Source organism: Peromyscus maniculatus, chromosome 7 (assembly GCF_049852395.1).
Source record: "Peromyscus maniculatus bairdii isolate BWxNUB_F1_BW_parent chromosome 7, HU_Pman_BW_mat_3.1, whole genome shotgun sequence".
Lineage (NCBI taxonomy): Eukaryota > Metazoa > Chordata > Mammalia > Rodentia > Cricetidae > Peromyscus > Peromyscus maniculatus.
The window spans coordinates 121,558,843-121,577,302 of NC_134858.1; the positions used below are offsets into that span (position 1 = coordinate 121,558,843).

General features: G+C 43.8%; 1 protein-coding gene across 2 annotated transcripts in view; it reads right to left on the reverse strand.

Annotated features, from left to right (window-relative positions):
- LOC102924685 (sodium- and chloride-dependent transporter XTRP3A) overlaps nucleotides 1-18,460 on the reverse strand; it is a 40,007-nt gene that overhangs the window by 8,121 nt on the left and 13,426 nt on the right. For both annotated transcript variants that reach the window (XM_076575543.1, XM_076575544.1), the window contains exons 2-7: nucleotides 17,438-17,578; nucleotides 15,823-15,914; nucleotides 13,671-13,898; nucleotides 10,686-10,796; nucleotides 9,518-9,759; nucleotides 8,352-8,514 (exon numbers count right to left, since the gene is read on the reverse strand). In XM_076575543.1, coding sequence (XP_076431658.1) covers nucleotides 8,352-8,514; nucleotides 9,518-9,759; nucleotides 10,686-10,796; nucleotides 13,671-13,898; nucleotides 15,823-15,914; nucleotides 17,438-17,578 — 977 coding nt within the window. The remainder of the gene's footprint in view (nucleotides 1-8,351; nucleotides 8,515-9,517; nucleotides 9,760-10,685; nucleotides 10,797-13,670; nucleotides 13,899-15,822; nucleotides 15,915-17,437; nucleotides 17,579-18,460) is intronic.

Consider the following 18,460-nt stretch of genomic DNA (forward strand, 5'->3'; position numbering starts at 1 on the left):
AATATAGTGAGAAAATACTGGACCAAGGCAAGACAGAAATTCAGCAGGGTAAACTTCAAATCCTATTGCTCTATATCTGCTGTCAATGGGCTTAGATAGCTCTTCCCTTCCATGTCTTTCTCTCTTGGTTTGGTTCCACTCTTCTTGGCAGGCATCTCCTGTGACTCTGGCATCGTCAACATCTTGGGGTCTCCAACACAATCCAGATTTCATTTTTATAACTACATGTATGGTTTCGCTGGGCTTCCATACAGGGATTTTCCTGCCATACACCTGGCCTCAGAGACTTTTCTTAACTGCAGAGGAAGATTCCACAACTCCTTTACTCCTGTATCCTTCAGGACTCTAAAGCCAGAATCCACATTGTTCTCAGCACTGCTGTCCTCCAAGCTCCTATTAGGATGGTCTGTTCAGCCCCACTTATAGTATTCAACAACTTTCCTAATCCAATGTCCCAAAGTCTTCCATATTCCTTCAAAAAACAGCATGGTCAGGCTTGTCCTAGCAATAGCCCACTTCTTAGTACCAACTCTTGTCTTACTTTTCTGTTGTCATGACAAAAACACTATGACCAAGGCAACTTATAAAAAACAAAGTGCTTAATTTGGGGCTCCTGGTTGCAGAGGGTTGGAGTCCATGACCATCATGGGGGAAGCACAGCAGGCAGGCAGGCATGGTGCTAGAGCAGCAGCTAAGACCTTACATCCCTATCCTCAAGTAGAAAGCAGAGAGAGCACTGGGAATGGCCCGGACTTTTGAAACCTCAAAGCCCACCCCTAGTGACACCCTTCTCCAACAAGGCCACACCTCTTAATCCTTCCCAAACAGTTCTACCAACTGAGGACCAAGTAGTCAAACATATGAGCTTATGGGAAACATTCTCATTAAACCACCACAGATTCCCTTTTAATAACATAGAAAGAAGTAGAAAGAAAACTAGCCAACCAGTCATACAAATAAAATGATGATATGGAGATTGTAATATGTAAACACAAAGTTATGGGATAGGAGGAAAAAAAGTAACATAGATCTAAATACAGATCTTCAAGGAGAAAAGACAGAAACAGAAGCAACAGTTAAGAAATAATATATATGAACTTGCCAAAACTGAAAAGGAATTATGCATGTATTCATAAATCCAGCAGGTTAATATTATTTAGGCTCAGGCCTGGATTAGACAATAAAAACACATCCATACTAAATTCACCAAAGCTACCAAAGACAAAGGGACATATTTAGTGAAGTTAGAGAAAGGACTATTCACTTACAAAAATAAAAGATGGGCAGACAAGACAGTTCAGCCAGGAAAGATACTTGCAGTGCAGGCCTGAACTTACATTCAACTTCTGGACCCATGTAATGGTAGAAGGAGAGAACTGACTTCACAGAGTTGTCCTCTGAACTCCACACAAGTGTTTCAGCATCCATCCATACATAAACACACATACTAGTAATTAATTTAAAATAAAATAATGAAAGAAAAATTCAGCAGCAACAACTGAAACCAGAATTATAAGGCAAATATTATTAAAATATTGAGAGAAAATCACTGTTAACCTACAAAACTCTACTCTGGGGACAAGTTCTTTAAGAAATGGGGTCAGGGGGTGTAGAAGTGGCTCAGTGGTTAAGTGCACTCACTGGCTGCTCTTCCAAAGGACCTGGGTTCAATTCCCAGTACCAACAGTGGCTTACACATGTTTGTAACTCTTGTTCCAGAGATCTGATACCCTTTTCTGACTTCTATGGGCACTGGGCATGCACATGATGCATGTCCATACATGTAGACAAAATACACATAAAATAAAATAATTTTTAAAAAGACTATGATAATATATTGCTGGGTAGGTATGGCACATGCCTTTAATCCCAGCACTTGGGAGGCAAAGGCAGATATCTGAGTTTGAGGACAGCCTGGTCTACAGAGTGAGTTCCAGGAGAGCCAGGGCTACACAGAGAAACCTGTCTCGAAAAACAAACAAACAAACAAACAAAAAACAAACAACAATAAGAAAGGAAGGAAGGAAGGAAGGGAGGGAGGGAGGGAGGGAGGGAGGGAGGGAGGGAGGGAGGAAGAAAGAAAGAAAGAAAGAAAGAAAGAAAGAAAGAAAGAAAGAAAGAAAGAAAGAAAGAAGTGGGACAAATATAGGTGTTTATATAGAAGCAAAATCTAACAAAGTTTATTGTTCTTAATACTTGCTCTGCCAGGCATGGTGGCACACACCTTTTATCCCAGCACTCCAGAGGTAGAGGCCAGCCTGGTCTACAAAGCAAGTTCCAGGACAGTCAGTGCTGATACACAGAGAAATCCTGTCTTGAGCCACACACCCTGCACCCCCTCCCCCAAAAAGAAACCAAATGAACTTTCCTTATAAGACAATATTTTTTGAAAAGATTTATTTAGTTTTGCGTACGTGTACATGTACATGTGTGTTTGTGTGCCCACAAGGCCAGAAGAAAACACTGGATTCTCTGGAGGTGACTTTGAACTACTTGACAATGTGAGTGCTGGGAACTAGATTGAAATCTGCCAGAACACCAAGCTTTTCTAACTGCCAAACTATCTCTTCAGCCCTACAGGAAGGTATTTTAAAGTTAACTCTTCTCTCCCAAAGACAGTTGGAATGCAAGAAAGAGCACGGAACAAATAAAATCCTGTGTGTGTGTGTGTGGGGGGGGGGGCTCGAAGGACTGAACTCATGGCTTTGTGCATGCTAAGTATGCAGTATTTGGTAAGTTATGGGTTTAAAAGGCTTGAACTGCATGACAATCATATTCAAAACAGAAGAGTGGAACCAGATCTGTCCTACACCTGTGATCCCAGCATTCAGGAGGCAGAAGTGGGAAGATCAGGATTTTAATATCATTCCTCTGTTTAAAAAAAAGCAAAAACAGGAAAATAAGAGAAAGTGTTCTAAAATTCTTACATTGTTTGAAAGGGAAGCAAAGATATTCTGTAAGATTAAGCTGTGTTAAGTTAAACATTAATGAGAAATTTCAGGGAGAAGACATACAAGTCCAAATTTCAAACAGTAGAGAATAGGGTAGAAAGGAAAGAAAATAAGAATCAGAGAATGGAAGAAACAGGGGAAAGTCAGTCTAAAAAATCGGTTATTATAACATTCTTGGACATAGAGCCAATCTCAAAAATAAGTGAGGAAAAACTAAGTGCCAGAACCGAAAGAAGGGAACTGAATGTCAAAGCTTAGAATGGGTGTTACATGTCCAAGTGAGATCTAGATCTTGAAGCCTGGGTGTTAGGGTCTTGGTGTCTGAGCTATGCAGGGATGGAGAGGGTCAGGACATAGACCCTGTAGGCAGGGAGCTGGGCTGAACAACTGTGCTGACTAGTTGTATGTCAACTTGATACAAGTTAGGCTTATCTGAAAGGAGGAGACCTCAATTGAGAAAATGCCTCCATAAGCTACAGGGCATTTTCTCAACTAGTGACAGGAGAGAAGAGGATGCAGCCCATTGTAGGTGATATCATTCCTGGCCTCGTGGTCCTGAGTTCTACAAGAAAGCAGGCTGAATACATCATGGGGAACAAGCCAGTAAGCAGCACCCCTCCATGGCCTCTGCATCAACTCCTGCCTCTATGATTCTACCTTGTTTGAGTTCCTGACTTCCTTCAGTGATGAACAGCAATATGGAAGTGTAAGCCAAATAAACCCTTTCCTCCCTACTTGCTTTGGGTCATGGTATTTCATCAAGCAATTATAACTCTAACTAAAACAACAAACAACAGGAAGAAAGTCTTGTGTCTCTCCCTGGGCTGACTTAGAATGATGCACCCAGAAAACAAAATAACCAAACCAACCAACTATTCCACATCCTCACTGATAAGCCAATGTCATGGAACATCTTCTCTAGAAGTAGTCAGCAAAAGTCTTTATAGCAAATCTAAGAACTGGTCAGTGTTAGATTTCACTTTGAATTTCACCATGCTCAAATTACAGGAAAACAATTGTGCTTGAGACTCCAATAAAAACAATAATAGTGAAACAACAATAAAAAGGACTAAAATACAAATATTGAAAAGAAATGTGCAAAATTGTGTCTTCAGGTAATAGGATAGTTTATACAGAAAACAGAAGCAGTCATGGCAGCCTGTGGATCAGATATAAGCTCTCAGGCACTGCTCTAGCACCCTGACTGCCCACCTGTTGCCATGTTTCCTGCCATGATGATCATGGACTCACTCTTGAAACTGCAAGCAAACCTTCGATTAAATGCTTTATTTGATAAGTTGCTTTGGCCATAGTGTCTCTTCATAGCAACAGAAAATTAACTAAAACATCTTCTGTTCCATGAGCATAGAATATCTTCTCTTTCCTGGTGCCATCCTGAACTTCTTTCATAAGCATTTCACATTTTTATTGTAAATATTTCTCATTTTCTTAATTCTATTTACTTAGAGCTCAAACAACTTAATAGCAAAGAGCCCAATTTAAAAATGGACAAATAAATGGCATATATAGACATTTCTTTAAAAAGACACAAGGAGGCTGCAGAGATTGCTCAGTGGTTAAGAGTGCCTGCTACTCTTGCAGAGGACCTGGGTTCAGTTCCTGGCACCCACATGGCAATTCATAACCACTGGCAACTGCTGTGGGATGTTCTGTATGTCCTGTGGGAGCCCTTCTTGGGTTCTTTGTGGCGTTACCCAGCAGGTCCGCATAGAGGATGATTAGGACCATGGGCCTGAGTGCAGGTGTCTGAGATGGTCTGCACTTGGCTGTGCTGGGGGATGGTCTGTATGTCAAGTTGTTCTGATTGATCAATAAATAAAACCTGATCGGCTGTGGCTAGGCAGGAAGGATAGGCGGGACTAACAGAGAGGAGAAATAAAAGGACAGGAAGGCAGAAGGACTGACTGCCAGATGCCACCATGACCAGCAGCATGTGAAGATGCCGGTAGGTCACCAGCCACATGGCAAGGTATAGATTTATGGAAATGGACTAATTTAAGCTATAAGCACAGTTAGCAAGAAGCCTGCCATGGCCATACAGTTTGTAAGCAATATAAGTCTCTGTGTTTACTTGGTTGGGTCTGAGCGGCTGTGGGACTGGCGGGTGACAAAGATTTGTCCTGACTGTGGGCAAGGCGGAAAACTCTAGCAACAAATGGCGCCCAATGAGAGGGCAAGAGTTTCCACCTAAAACCTGAGAAAAGAATCTAAAACGGAGCTACAAACAGCTTCCTAATTGTCTCCCTCAAATGAGCAGCAGCTGCCGGTTTGAGTTACTGGCGGGTTCCTGGCGTGTGCGCTTGACCTGCAGTATGGCGGGAATGAGGCCTCTGCAAATGGAACATTAAGCTGCGTGGCGGATTTAGCCTTTGCTAGTACAAAACAAAAAAAGAGGTTTCTGGGCTACACGCTGCTTGGATAAAAGTGTAGACCCACTATTTCTGAGACTTGATGGCTCCCAGAGCTGGTGGCAAACGTACCACCGCCAAGTTGGGAAATTGAAGGGGGCGGAGCCAGCAGCCACAGAGCCGTTTCAGGCTTAGAAGGCTACAGTTTAAAGCAATAAGTTCGCAATAAGACAGATTCAGATGGAACAAGACTTTAAATGCTTTACAATGTGTGTAAAAATGTACATAGGCTTGGAAGAGAGAGGAAAAGGAACATAGACAGTTATATAAAGAAATAGAAAGTTTAAAAAAATAAAGTCTTTAAAGAGAAAGTAAAAGTAATATAAAAAATAAGCCACATAAAGATGGCTATCACACAGAGAATCTGGATTATGTTCTCTTTGATATTTGTAGCTGAAGAAAAACATTTGATTGCAAAAGCTGTTGAGTTATGTCAAAATGTATATTTTAAAGGTACCTTGACTTCAAAATTTAGATGTAAGGATATGTTGCTTTGGAAAAGAGGCTCTGTTTTTGTCTCTACAGAAAGCCAGAGGCTATGGATTTGTTCCAGATTAAGATACATCAGGTTTGACCAGCCAAGACCTCCTGAAAGGTCTCCGATGACACCATGGCCCAGATGATCCAACATCCAGAATCGTTTCAAGGCAACTGGCTCAGACGATACGGTCTCACGGACTACTCCATGAACCTAAAATTTTCTTTGTATCCCCATAAGATACTGCGCCCCCCTCCAGCAGGAAGTAGTAAGAGAAGCTACGCCCAAATTCCCAAATATACCAAGCTGGCTTTAAAGATGTGTAAAAGTTAAAACCTTCCTTTTTAAAAAAAGAAAAGGGGAAGTGCTGTGGGATGTTCTGTATGTCCTGTGGGAGCCCTTCTTGGGTTCTTTGTGGCGTTACCCAGCAGGTCCGCATAGAGGATGATTAGGACCATGGGCCTGAGTGCAGGTGTCTGAGATGGTCTGCACTTGGCTGTGCTGGGGGATGGTCTGTATGTCAAGTTGTTCTGATTGATCAATAAATAAAACCTGATCGGCTGTGGCTGGGCAGGAAGGATAGGCGGGACTAACAGAGAGGAGAAATAAAAGGACAGGAAGGCAGAAGGACTGACTGCCAGATGCCACCATGACCAGCAGCATGTGAAGATGCCGGTAGGCTACCAGCCACATGGCAAGGTATAGATTTATGGAAATGGACTAATTTAAGCTATAAGCACAGTTTGCAAGAAGCCTGCCATGGCCATACAGTTTGTAAGCAATATAAGTCTCTGTGTTTACTTGGTTGGGTCTGAGCGGCTGTGGGACTGGCGGGTGACAAAGATTTGTCCTGACTGTGGGCAAGGCGGAAAACTCTAGCAACAGGCAACAGCCCTCTTCTTACCTCTGTGAGTACCCGACACACATGCAGTATACATGCATACATGCAAGCAAAATACTCATACATGTAAAATAAAGTAAATACATCTAAAACATTTTTAAACAGACACAAATAGTCAGCAAATATATTAACAAAAAGTCAGCATTATTAATCTTCAAGAAAATTCAAATAAAAATCACAATTAGATATTATTGCAAAGGAAATGGAAAAAGTCATTGTGCCAAGGATACAGCAGCACTCTCATCTTTACTGCAATAAAAAAATCCAGGATATGAAAACAACCATGGAAGAATGAATATAGAGAATGCGAGGTGTATATCCACAAAGGAATACTATTTAACCATAAAAAGAATGAAATCTTGTCGTGTGTCAGTAGAGAGAAGTGTAGGCATCATGTTAAACAAAACAAATCAGACATAGACAAATACTGCATTTTTGCATTCATTTGTAGAAATTGATAAATGAATTTCAAAGGAGATAGGGAAAGTGGCAGAGAGTGAAGACAGAGTTAGACAAGAGTCACCAAAACACAAGAATTAGAAGCAGAAATTATTGCTGCTGTGCCCAGCACTGTAGACTCTAATCTACAAAAATCCTTGATACTTAAAAATAACTAGGAGAGTCAAAAAATCATTAATGTCTGAGGAGACGGAAATGTTAACAGCATTGATTTGGTTGCTGTGTGTTTCATACTTGTACCAAATCATAAGGCCCATCATAAGTATAGATGAATACTATGTTGATAAATAAATTTTAAAAACAATGTATCATGGGCAAAAAATGTAAAGATTTTGTTTACAATGAGGAGGGAAAACTTGATATTAATTTCAGACCTTTAATTGTGTCCTTAAAAAGTTTCTTTGTTCTATATAAAAAAAATCCACATATTAAATGACAAAAGGTTTGCAGTGTTCATTTGAGAAATGGAAATATTGGTGTTTGTGTGCTGGATAGTTTAATGGCAACTTGACACAAGCTAGAGTTATCTGAAATGAGGGAACCTCAGTCAAGAAATGCTTCCATAAGATCTGGCTGTAGGGCATTTTCTTGATTAATGCTCTTGGGGGAGGATCCAGCCCATTGTGGGTGGTGCCATCCCTGGGCTGTTGGTGCTAGGCTCTATATAAAAGCAGGTTGAACAAGCCATAAACAACACACCTCCTTGGTCTCTGCATCAGCTCCTGCCTCCAGGTTTTTACCGTTTGAATTCCTGTCCTGACTTCAGTGATGAATAGCAATATAAAAGTGTAAGCTAGATAAACCCTTTCCTGCCCAAGTTGCTTTGGTGATGATGTTTCATCTTAGCAATAGTAACCCTAACTAAGACAGTATGTTAACTTATACTCTGCCTTTCCCAAGTTTTTAAAACTTCAAAAGAGAAGAGGAAAAGGAGGGAAAACTCAGACGCTAGGGGAGCTTTCCAATGAAAAGGATTCCTAGTAGCAGCTGGAAGAGCAGGAGTCCAGTCTCTTGTACCACTGCTGCAGGGAAAACAATCCAGTTTCCTGTCTTCATGGACTGTGTGAAGGTTCTTGCAGGTCATTATGAACTGTGTGGAGAGAGGCAGTCCCCACCCTTTCCAGGCCTCTTACCGTGTTCAGCTCTGATTCCAAGCTGCAGTTTCTAATGTGCGGGAACACTTCATTGTACTTGCTTGGGTAGGTAGATGCCAGGTAGTCCTTCATCTCCTCCAGGTTACTGGCTGTCAGAAAGCCATCTTCAAGGTCAAAAGAATTGGTCAGCAGCAGAATCACCCTGCAGAGCAGACCATCATCTTGACCTTCATGACTAAAAAGACCACTGGCTCTAAAACCTGGGAGGAATGTGGGTATAGGGCAGCCTTTTCCCCCCTGCCCAGTGAGGGAAGTTGATAGGAAGAGCAACTCTGGATGCCTGTGCAGAAGCCTCAGATCTGAGCAGAGATGAAGTCAGAGACTACCTCACAAAAGATAAGTGGCCTCTGATGAGACTGGGTGGGATGCTGGAAGTATTCAGTACTTCATAACCAGATTAATACCCATTGGTGGTAACAGCATCTGAATGTGGCTAATGCCATTGAGGAACTAAATTTATAAATAAATTTAGAATCACTTAAATATATTTACCTATTTTTAGACAGGGTCTCACTATACATCCTTGGCTGTCCTGGAATTCGTTGTGTATACCAGGCTACTCTCAAACTTAGAGATCCACTTGCCTCTGCCTCCAGAATGGTGAGATTAAAGGCATACACCACTACATTTGGCTTAGAATTCTTAAACATAATTTTATATCACTGTGCAAATTAAATTATTTGAATGTATACTGACTTCTATTAGTTTCAGTCCTAGTTTAGAGATAGCTACTTGTGTAAGTGACTGCCCTACTGGACATCTTAGCATCTTTGAGGGAAGCCAAAGACAGTAAACTGTAGTCTCTGAGACTTGGTAGAGAGGTCCTGGTTACACTTGAGATGGGGAATGGGACCAAAGACATTGGCATTTTTTGCTGAAAGCCCCTTTCTACTAAGTGCAATGACCACTTTAAACTGCCTATTCCCTGCAAGGCAGGCCCTAACTTTTTGGACCGTCAGTTCTAGTGCTGGTAAAAGGCAGCAATTATGTAGTTGAGAGAAGATGTTGACTGCAACACTGGAGTCTTTAGTCTACCCCTTGACTTCTGGGAACCCAGTCCTTCCCAGTCACCCTTCCAGCTCAGAGCTTTGGAGCTTTGCCTTCCCACTTGAGGCCCAAGGTTCTGAGGGACAACTTAGACTCACTTGTTTAAGCAGTTTTCATAGTTGAAGGTGGCCTTGAAGCCATAGATGGAGAAGGTCACAATGCTGGCAAATATGGAGGTGGAACTGTTGATGATGGACACAATGATGGCATGCTTCTGGCAGTTGTTGGAGGGTTCATTGTAGCTGGCAAAAGCAATCAGACTGCCAAACCCCAAGCCCAGTGAGAAGAAGATCTGCGTGGCTGCATTGATCCAGGCCTTGGGGTTGGCTAGCTGTTCCATCTAAAAGGCCAGTAGGGACAGGGCTGAGGAATCCTGGGCTCTAATCCCAAACTCTCCCTCCCAGAAGATGGAGGCACAGAGATGGAGAAGAAATTACTTCTAATATACAGGAAGTCAGGGTGGCTTGGGGCTGGAGTCCAGGTCCCTGTCCCAGACTGTCTCCAGTGTATTCCTTGGCAGGTAAACTACTCAGCACTCTTCCTCTCATACCCTCTATGGCACCCTACCCATGGGAGTGCAATTGAATATTGTCTAGTCTAATAGTCCGAAGCCCATGAAACCTCTGAATCACCAGCCAGGCACTGCATTGGTCTTAATGCACAGAAATTTAGATGATGTGATCTGGATGTGGAGTCAAGTCTGAGGTGACCCTAATACTGATACTTGAGGTTTTGCAACAAGGGTGTATATTTTGAAAGGTGCTACAGTGATCTGAGTCCAGCCACAAGGTTTGTTAAGCAAAGAATGTGCCTTACTAAAATGGCATCCCCACTGAAGAACACTGGCTAGGGTGACTGGAAAGGAAAAGTTAAAGAGAGGATCATGGCAACCTAGAGGGAAAGGGTCTAGGGAAATATGGGGATAGATAAGGGAGATGACTGGAGTGGTGCCCATGGTCCCTAGCTCAGTGGAGTGTCTGGACAGGGCTTTGGGTTAGAACTGGAGCAGGAAGACCAGAAAGAAGGCACAGGCATTAGTCATCAGGGCAGTGAGGGCAGCAGGAGGGGATGGGCAGAGGATTTAACTTCCAGAGTGTACAAGACTTGGGATGACCTGTCTGAGGAGGAAGTTTGGGCCCCCAGGATACCCATTGTCTTTGGCCCAGTCTTGGGCTCATATCAGCCCTGCTGATTACAGATCTTACCCCTTCTCTTTCCTCCCAGGCATCCCAGAAAGGGACAGTCCCCTTCCCTTGCAGCCCATACCTTGGGTGTGAACATGTACATCAGGCCATTGGTGGCTCCATGGAGTGTAAGGCCACGGACCAGGTAGATAATAAGTACACAGTAAGGCATTGATGCGGTGAAGTAGACCACCTGTGGGCATCCAGGAACAGAATAAGACTGCTGGAGAGGTAGGGATGGAAGGGCAGACAACCATCCCCACAAGGATGCAGCTGCAGCTGCTGACAGCTGCAGGTGGCACTGATCCTGAGTAGGACACAGGGTCTGAGTGTGGTTTGGAGAAAGGCAGTATGGGACATTGCTACCCATATCTGTTGCTACCATGAAATTTCTGCTTTCCACACTCCTCCAGCCCCTCTGTCTCTAAAAAGGGCTGGAGGAGCCCACAAAACATGTGAGTCTCTCTGTTCAGTATTTGAGCCAAATTTGGCTCTGAGCTTTCTGGGGTTCCAAGAAAAGCAGGAAGACCAATCACTTACAAAATCTATATTGTCTCTAAAAGGGAAATTAATTCAATAACTGGGGGAAGAGCCGGCTTTCCAGGATGGGATCTGAGAGAAGCCTGACTAGGCATGCCCGTGGGTAGAAAGCAATGTATGAAACGAAGTTCCTACAATAAATGCAATAGATATTGCTGGTGGGATTTTGTACATTCTTCATGAAAAGTCACTATTTGGTTAAGCCAATCTTCTTTCCCTATTGATATGCATCATAATTTAAAGATGTGTTCTTGGTTGCTTTGGCAGGGGCATCCCAGACTTGGGGTCATCCTGACTTTTGAAAACCCTCAAAGTATAAGGACTTTCAGGTGCATGTCTGCTTAGCCTGGGTGAGAAATTTTGGGTAAATCACTTCCTATGTATGCATAGGTTCATGGATAAAAGCAAAAAAAAATTTGGCAAGGTTGTTTTTGTTTTATCAATCTTCTTTTAGGTTGGATCCACCTCTAAGAAACACAGCTAGAGAACCATGTCTTGATATGTTTGAATTATGCTCAGTTTTCCATTTCATCATTGGCATGGCACCATATTTCATGAATTTCTAAAACTGTCAGTGGGAGACTGAGAAGAATGTGGGCTATGTGTTTACCATGGCATCTTATACATTTAGGGAACTAACAAACATACCCAAGTATCTAATATATCAGACCAGATAGAGATACAGATGGATAGGGTCCTTCAGTCAGTGACGTGAAAGAAATTCAGGGATATGGGGAAGGGCTGATCCAGGTCCATAACACTGGGCACTTAGAGGACACTCATAGAAAGCTCTGAATTTCCTCCCCCCACCCAGTAGACCATGTTTCTTACAGGCTTTCTGGAGTCTCCACAAAAATGACTCCTTCTTTTCCCTTGTGGGAAGGATGGCTGGACATGTGATGTAGCTTAACCTATCATAAGTAATAACTTCTGATCAACAAGTAAAAATTCAGAGGAGAATAAGAGAGATTTCAACAGAAAAGGAAGAGGCAGCATCTTTCCCTATACATGGAACTGCTGGGACATTTCTGTCAGGGAGGGGGTCATAGCATCCGCAGAGAAAATAGATGGTGAGGATTGATATGGTACCATGTCCAGGCTCTTCTTAATTTCACAATTGTAAGAGGCCTCGAGAGGAAAGGACTGCTTTAATATTCAAGAGTACAGACATCACCTTTAGATCTTTTGGATCATGCTTGGTCTAGGTTGGGACAGAGCAGATGCTGCAAGGTCTGAGTTCACTTGAGAAAGCACCCTGATTCTTCTGCTCAACTGTGAGGCAAAGTGCTCTGGGGCTAAGGTGCTGGTCACTATGGGGATTTAGAAACCAATGTAAAATGTCATACAAAGCACAGCACTGGGGTTGTCATGCAATAGCTTGATGACGTAGGTTGTTCTAAGCTTGATACCTCATGGGAAAAAAATGTCAGTGCTGGAGAAGGCAGCTCAGGTGATCAGGAGAGTGAGATTCTCAGAAGAAAGATGGGAAGTGGCTAAGTCACAAAAGACATGAAAACATTCATGGGGCATGTCACCAATAGGATGGGAAGTCCTTGGAGTAAATCTGGGCTCTGTCCTGACTCTGCTGTCCCTACCTATGATCTTGGGAAGATCACTTTACCTATCCAAGCCTTTTGGGAGTGTCATCATGTATCTACTCTGAGGGGCTTACATAATAAGACACTGTGGGCATGTGGTCAACTATGGATTTGCTTTGCAGAGTAGTTGAGTATGGAACATTCACTCCAGCTTGAAACAGGTGCAGCTGATGGAAACACAGCAGCTATTTCGGCCCTAGGAGGAATGGAAACCTGAGGACCCAACAGGAAGAAAGGACTTAGGCAGATAAAAGGCCTAATCCAGGTATTGTGGCACATCTGTGGTCTGCAATCCTAACACTCAGAAGGCTGAATCAGGAGGATCACTATGAGTTTGAGGCCAGGTTGGGCTGTATAGTGAGTTTCAGGCTAGCCTGATCTACATAAGGAGAAACTTTCAAAGTAAAAGCCAAAACAAAAACTAAAACCCCAAACTGTAGAACAAAACAACAACAACGACAACAACAACAAACAAACCAAGGAAGAATCCAACAGTTCTGGGTCTCATTGATTCCCTAAAAGCACTTTGAAATGGGACCCCAGGTCCAGTCACACAATAAAGTCACTGGAAGCTGGCTCATCTGTCCATGTTGAAGTCCCTCCCCAGAATAACAGCTCTGGCATTTGAGGGGGAAGGACTGAATTGTCAGATGTTTAAAGATCTCCATGAAATGCCCTGGTATAGCTGAGTTTGGGAGCTGGCTCGGGGGGGATCTCATTTCAGATTCAGTGTTACAACTTCAACCCTTCTGTCAACCTTCACTGTCAGCTAGTAGAGGAACATGCCAATAATACCATCCATGCCTTCTGATCCAAGAAGCCTCTACTTATGGACTGGAAGAGACAGCCCCTGGCACTGATCAAGGCCAGGGCTGAGGTGCTACTCATCCACCCACCCAGATGCATCACCATCATATTCCCCAGTCCACCTTGCCAGTTGATTCGGTGCCTCTCAGGATGCACAGATAGACCATCAGCCAGGCCAGGGTGAGGCACAGTGCTGGCTCCCACTGCACTCCTCCGTTCTCCTGGATGGATGGTGAAATGTTGAGTGTTTTCCTGTACCAGAAGTACTGTGTTGATGAAGCCTTTTCACACTCCTCATCATAGCCTGTGCGGTTACCATTCAGTGGGCAAATAGACCACGGCAGGGGATCCTTTGGAATGAAGTGAGAATCAACAGAAAGGTAAGGGGAAGGCCAAGGTCTGGGTAGGATGATAGGAAGTGGCTTTGACAGGAGGCTTTATTTATACCTTGTCCTGTACATATAGGCTAGCGTGGCTTGCTTTAAGCAACAGGGTACAGTGGAGCAGAGGCTTTCTGGCCTAGACTTTCCAGATCCTTGTAGCTACCTTTTGTCCCTATTCAAAACCAGTTGTAGGGCTAGAGAAATAGCTCACTAATTAAGAGTCCTGGTTGTTTTTCCAGAGAATCCAGGTTAGAGTCCCAGCACCCATATGATGGCTCACAACCATCTGTAACCCTAGTCCTGGGGGATTTGACACCCTCTCCAGGCCTCTGCAGGCACCAGGTATGCATGTGGTACACAGACATGCAGACAAAACACCATACACATAAAATAAATAAGATAAAAATTTAAAACAAGCAAAAAAATTCAAGCAGTGAAGGTACTTGAATTAGAATCTTGGAATGGTGAGTCTATTTGGATGGAGAGGCCACAGGAGGGAGACATTGGTGCCTGGTGAAAACCAGCAGTAGGTTCCAGCCAAGAAACAGAAACCCTCATAAACTCAGTTGCCTCGCCTAGTCCATTCTCTGATCTCTCTGCTGAGGCCACTCTAACTCACTCTGTTTCACATATTTGGCTGCAAACCTGAGGATACCTTGGCTGTACACAGGATCTCTGGGATCTTTTGCTTGAGATGAGGTGGACCTCAGGGTTTATTTTTAAATGTTCCTGTCAATGTACATGCTGCATGAAGTAGCTCTAGGGCATGTAAGAACAGGTTCAATAGAACAACTGAGAAATTTTCAGTTCTCTTCTCTCTTCATCTGCATCAGAAGGTAAAGATAGGGTTCCTACATTTGCTTGGCTAAAGAAGGACCCCCACCCCCACCCCATGAAGTAGAGTCTTGTAGAGTAGCTTGTCACTTGTGGGATTGGGCAAAAGCCCTCATGTGGTGTGTATGATGATGTGAATGTAAATTTTTATGTTCCAGGGACATGCCTGGCCCATAGAAGTGTAAGTGAAGATCTGCTGTGTCATTATCCTGTGACCTTGGAAGGGGATTTAGTGCAGGGTAAGGGGAAGTCCAACAACCTGTGAAGTATGAAATGCATGGATATTAAAGCAGTACTTCCTAGATCCTTTGCTCTTTCCATCTGGAAAGAGGTTGAGATGGAGGCAGTGAGATTAGAGTCTCTGAGAGTGAAAGGCTGAAGATGGGGGAAATGGAACATGAGTGGTGGAGAGATGGTCCACATGAGACCATCTCTCAGTGTGGAATAGTGGATCTTCTATTTATTTTCCACAATGCCTAGACCCTTCCAGAATATCAGTAACAAGAATTTGGATAATGCATTGTTTAAATTGTTTGTCATTGAAAATAGCCCCTACAATGTTAAAGAGTATCATTGCTCCTTTTAGGTGAACTTTTGGGATCTTCAGGGTCAGCCTAGAATCAGGAAGATGGAAGGACAAATGGCAATGGCAAGGGGAGGAGGTAGAAACAGGACAGGAGGAGAAATAACCGTTTCAGACTTGCTGGAATGGTGAAGTCATCCCCATAAGTCCTTGCCACATATTTTCTCCTGAGTTTGTCATAAAATGGTTTGTGATATTTTCAGGACACTCTCTGTAGATATTCCATTGAGTGCTGTGGACCTGCTCCTCAGAAATGTGCACACACATAGAGTTGCACAGCATAGCTCACATTGTGACGAGTAAAGGATTCTGATGTCTCTGCTTGGTTTGAGATGTGTGGCATACCTCACCCTCTCCCCTCATTTAGAGGGTTCCTATAGGCTGGTGTTCTCATCCTCCACCAACTCCCCACTTGGTGAATGGCTCTGCATCTTCTACCCTTTTTGCTTCTGCTCTGGATAGAGGTCAGCTCACCTGGAAGGAGTGGAAGAAATACCAGAAGCCCCAGGCATTGATGACATTGTAGTACATGGCAAGGAAGAAGGAGACCACCACACTAGCAACACCTGTGAGCAAGCAGAGGGCCATGCTAAAGATCAGATGTATGTGATTTAACCAGTGGCACTGGAATGACAGAACTATGGTGACATCCCAAAACAGGAACACTTTTCCTTCAGGTTTTCGACAGACCTGATACAACTACAACCTCTTCCTAAGGGTTATTACCCCTAACTGCTGATCATTTGAGATGGGAGACTAATGACAGTTTTTTGACATCTAAATGTCAAGTCCTGGGCTCAGTATTCTATGTGCCATTAGTTCTCACAACAGTATTGTCCTTCTTTCGAAGAGTAAACTGAAGCTCAGAGCTTGCCCAAAACTACCCAGGAGAGCTATGGAGAAGTGCCAATCACATGCCTGACATGATGCTTGCTCCTTTTGGAGGATGAGTCACTGGAGCCAACCCCATCCATGTGGCAGGAGTGTGAGAGGTGAAGCAGACAGATAACCCCTACCTCCAGCCTGGTCTGACCTATGAGGGTCCCACAGTAGCACTGTGAAAAAGAGAGAGTTTGCAATCAGGTTGCTCTCAAGTGGACTCACACTGGCCCTCAGGAGTACTGCCAAACTCTTGTCATCCCACATGACAGGAGAGCTATAAGTTGTTGACCATGGGCGTGGTAGACTATACCAGTATAAGTATCATTACATAGCAGCAGCTCCCTCTGCTGCTGAATTCCCACTGGGAATTCAGGTCAGTAAGTGGGTGTCAGTGGCCAAGGTGCCAGGCAGCCTTCCCTGTCTTTCCAATGTGCAGCATACGTTACTGCCTCAGCAGACTCTGTGATGTCCTTCATAGCTCTTCACAGTTAGGAGGCAGTTTGAAGATGACTCCTAATGCCCCGACACACTTCTTCTAAAGCTGTGCTAGGTCACATCAAATTGACCCTTCTTCATTCATGAACCATTACTCAGCATTCCTGTCTGCTCCCCTTTCTGGGGCATGAAGGTGCATAGAATATCTATGGCCACTGATGGCCCTGGACCCTGGACTTTTACAAAGTAGGAGAACCACACCCTGGAGGTGCCAGGGGACAGTGACTGAAGATCACTCTGGAAGGGTGCAGTGGACTACACCTGGTATGCACAGATGCCTTGGCTTCTGCATACAGGTATCACTGTGGTGTCCCAAAGCCCCGAAGTGGTGTGGTGAGGATGAAATGAGCTCACACAGTCATAGGCCATGCTCAGCATCAGGCATATAGTAAGCAGGAGGCAGTTGTGTACATCCCTAGATGGTAGGTGGTTGGGACTGAATGAATGCTGTTGTGCCAGGCAGCTGTGTCCAGTCATTCACAGAATCTCAAGCTGAGGTCCAGAGTGGAGATGCCCTGAGGTGGAGTTTCCTTGGGGGGCTGCACGTGGGGGTCAGAATTCAGGGCCCTCTCTGCCCAAGTTCCATGGTAGCCCTCCCTAGGCTGTCAGTTAACCCAGTCACAGGCCTTGCTTATGGACAGCAACCCTCACACCTGTGATGCCCAGAAACACGTGAGTCTCTGTCAGAGGAACTGAAAAGGATCCCACATACCGACACCACTGAGGTAGGGGCTGATGGTCCTCCAGGCACCGATGCTGCCCTGCCGCATGCGTTGTCCCACAGCCAGCTCCAGGTACAAGAGTGGCATCCCCTCTACAATGAGCATGATGACATAGGGGACCAGGAAACTCCCTGTGGGATGCCAGGGCGGAACATCAGGTCAGTGTGCCGAGATGGGATTTGCCCTGCCCTACCTCTGTGCAACTATGCTTCTATCACCTTACCTTTCCCCATCCAGTCCTTTCCCCATCCATCTCCCCTCAGACCTTTCCACTCAAAATGGAAAGGTCTTTTCTGCCTTTGTTCCTTCTACCTTCCACACACCCTCCCTTCTACAATTTCTCTCACTATACATCAGCCCACCCATCTATCTGACCATCCTTTGATTTATTTATTCATCCATCTATCCACCATCCTTTTCTTCCTTCTGTCCCTCTATTTGTCTATCCATAAATCTATTTATCTATTTCTAGTAAAGGCTATGTTTCCATAAGCTTTATAGAATAGTAGTCCAAGCCTCAGAGGTTATAAAATAATCTCATTTTTTTAAAACCCAAAGTGTCAAACAGTAACCACAGCAGACCTAGTGAGTCCCATGGTCAGCTTGTCTCTGTGACAGGACCTACTCACTTGACTGCTATTTGGGGTCAGGTGAAATCCGAGGCCTGGTGCCAAGTGGGAATGGGGATATTTTTAGCACTGCTCAGCAGTCATTTGCATCATTCTGCCAACCCCCAATTACACAGTTCAGGCAAATGAGCTCTGTCACCCTTTTGACAAAGACACTAAAACAACTGAAAATGCATGTACAGATAAATTAAATGTAATCCATATTACAAATTTTATATAAAACTATGAAAATAGATCATAGGCCTGTACTTACTACCTAGAGCTTAAAACTTAAAGAAGCAACAGGGAAAATCTTTATAACTTCAGGTTAGGCAAAGATGTTTTAGATTCAAAAGTAAAAGCACCATCTATAGAAGAAAATGTTGATAAACTGAACTATACTAC